The following is a 2455-nucleotide window of genomic DNA, read 5'->3' on the forward strand; positions in this document are numbered from 1 at the left end:
GCACTAAAAGTTCTAAAAAATATACAAAAGTTTAAGATTGGTATATACAGCACTGAATCAGGATATTCTCTTTTCATCCTCACTGTCATAAATGGTGGACAGCACCATTATTTGTGGCTCCATCATTGTGATCATCAGCTTTATGTTGCCCTGCATACTATGCATATATTTGTGTATTTTCTGTGAAAAGTAATTTCCTGTTGTAGTTATGGTCTTCGAAATTATCATCACTGTGTAGTCTGGGAGAACACAGATGTATCATATACATACACACATAGGAGCTATACTTATTTCATTACTTTTAAATAGTTATAATGTACCTGTGTCTGGGGAATGATGTGACTCCAGAAGCTACCAGTAGACTAGTCTTAATACTAGCAACATCTACAGCACATATTACCAAAATGTTGATGAATAATATTAAGGACCAACTGTATGTAAGTTTCTTTACATTTAGGTATTTTCAACTTGCATATCTTGCTTGCTCTATTTTTGTTTTGACATATTAAGGCCTTTGTCTCTCATTTTTTGGTCTCACCCATATTTATAGTTAGCTTCTAATTTTATACAAATGTATATTCTTCTTTGCATTGATCTCCCTAATATTTAGCTTTTCATTTCAGCCTTGTGCACTAGAGGAAATCTATTCTTTGGAGCTCATTCTCTATGGATAACATCAGCTTTATTCCTTATTCCCCAGGCAGCAGGCATTTATGAGCTCAGAGATGAGGGGAGATTATGTTTATGCAATCGAAAGACTAGGGGGTGCTTTTTACTTTTTATATGCACAATATATTTGACATTATTCATATTATATTGCTATAATTCTGTGCCAACATCCTAAAAGGAAAATAACAATTTTCAATCCTTCAAATGAGGAATTCTAACTAATACCTCTGAAACAATAATGAGAAAAGATTTTCCTAAGGACTAAGGAGAGCTGAGTCTCTGTCTGTATTCTGAAGATCCTGTGCCAAACGTTCCTCAATGGGCGAATACCCATCATAGGAGCTTGGGGGTCTTCCAGCACCACAGTACTGGTCGCATCGACACACAGCACCACAACCATCCTTGGGGAAGAACAAAAAAGACTGAGAAATTATTTCAAAACATAGAAATGATACTATATATCATCTGAATCTGGTCTTAAATGAATACTGAAAATCATTACAAGAGTATAAGTTGGAAATGACAAAGATAATTCCACTCTTTTCCTGTAAATGACAAACAGCTTTTGGTGCTGAGCTATTGTCTCAGATACATGTGATTCTCATTCTTCCCTGCTCCTATAAAACAATTATTACTAAAACATAAGATATGAACTACATAAACCAGGATCATATTTAGCACAAATGCACCATAATGACATACATAAATCAACATTTCTATACTTACAGCCAGTTTGTTGCCAACTGTAAACCAGAATTCACGATTGGGGATTTGTTCAATACCCTTTGCACCACGCACTAACCGAAGGTAGAAGAAACCAAAGGTGAAATAGGCACAGAATGTCACCAGAACTCTGTAATATGATACAAAATAGTATGGTGAACTAGTTCCTTAAAATGTGTATAATATGCTAAACAACTAATAATTCAACATGTAATAATTACAACAGTAACTCAAACAACTTTCATCAATGTATCTGAAACTGACAATCTCTGAAAATCGGCAACTTGTACTATTAAAAACCACTAACATTCAACACCACCTTCAAAGTTTTGTGGCTGAAACTAACTTACAAGTATATACTTCTAATAAGAACTAGTAAGCTAGACATGAAAGAAAAGCAAAAGAAAATGATGGGCTCACATAATGAGAAAGATTGATCCTCCACTCAGGCCAGAATCAGGTGTCGGGGCACAGATGCTTTTGTGTCCAGCAACAAACAGCAGGTAGCATGAAGAACTGATATTCAGCATCTCAACAGTGTGAATTTCCAACTGTAAAAGAACACTGCATTACTCACACATTCAAAATTTGGTCCCTGTATTTGAACAGTCTTTCAACTATTAGTAAACATTTTTGCAGTCTTTCAACTATTATATAACATAACCCTCCATTTCTATTTAATGTAGAGAATATAAGAACACATAAATAAACCCCTAAATATTTTCAAGCAGGTACACACACAAACACACTTTCTCAATGTATACACACCAACATTCATGTCCACACATGCATACAGGCAAATACACACATTAATGGATACTTAGAGTGATCTTAAAATTCAGTTTTTAGTTTGTCAATTTAACAAAATTCTAAAAACATCAACACAAACCTCAGCTTGCTGGCGATCACACACAAACATGATGTGTGCTTTCCGCTCTTCTTTGTTGCAAGAGCTGGTGTAGTTTTCGCCACCAAGCAAGGTAAGCATCAGCCAGTTATCTGTTTTCAAAAATAAAGAAATATGGAGTGAAGACTTACAGAACAGTACATCATAAAACCATCT

At 34.9% G+C, this 2455-nt stretch overlaps 1 protein-coding gene across 1 annotated transcript in view; it reads right to left on the reverse strand.

Annotated features, from left to right (window-relative positions):
• Positions 1–764: 764 nt before the first annotated feature.
• The window catches only part of LOC119581733 (cation-dependent mannose-6-phosphate receptor-like), a 17359-nt gene continuing 15668 nt past the window's right edge, over positions 765–2455 (reverse strand). Inside the window, exons 3-6 of the mRNA XM_037929864.1 lie at positions 2282–2391; positions 1813–1943; positions 1396–1522; positions 765–1070 (exon numbers count right to left, since the gene is read on the reverse strand). Coding sequence (XP_037785792.1) covers positions 924–1070; positions 1396–1522; positions 1813–1943; positions 2282–2391 — 515 coding nt within the window. The 3' untranslated portion in view covers positions 765–923. The remainder of the gene's footprint in view (positions 1071–1395; positions 1523–1812; positions 1944–2281; positions 2392–2455) is intronic.

This window comes from Penaeus monodon, chromosome 15 (assembly GCF_015228065.2).
Source record: "Penaeus monodon isolate SGIC_2016 chromosome 15, NSTDA_Pmon_1, whole genome shotgun sequence".
NCBI classification, from domain to species: domain Eukaryota; kingdom Metazoa; phylum Arthropoda; class Malacostraca; order Decapoda; family Penaeidae; genus Penaeus; species Penaeus monodon.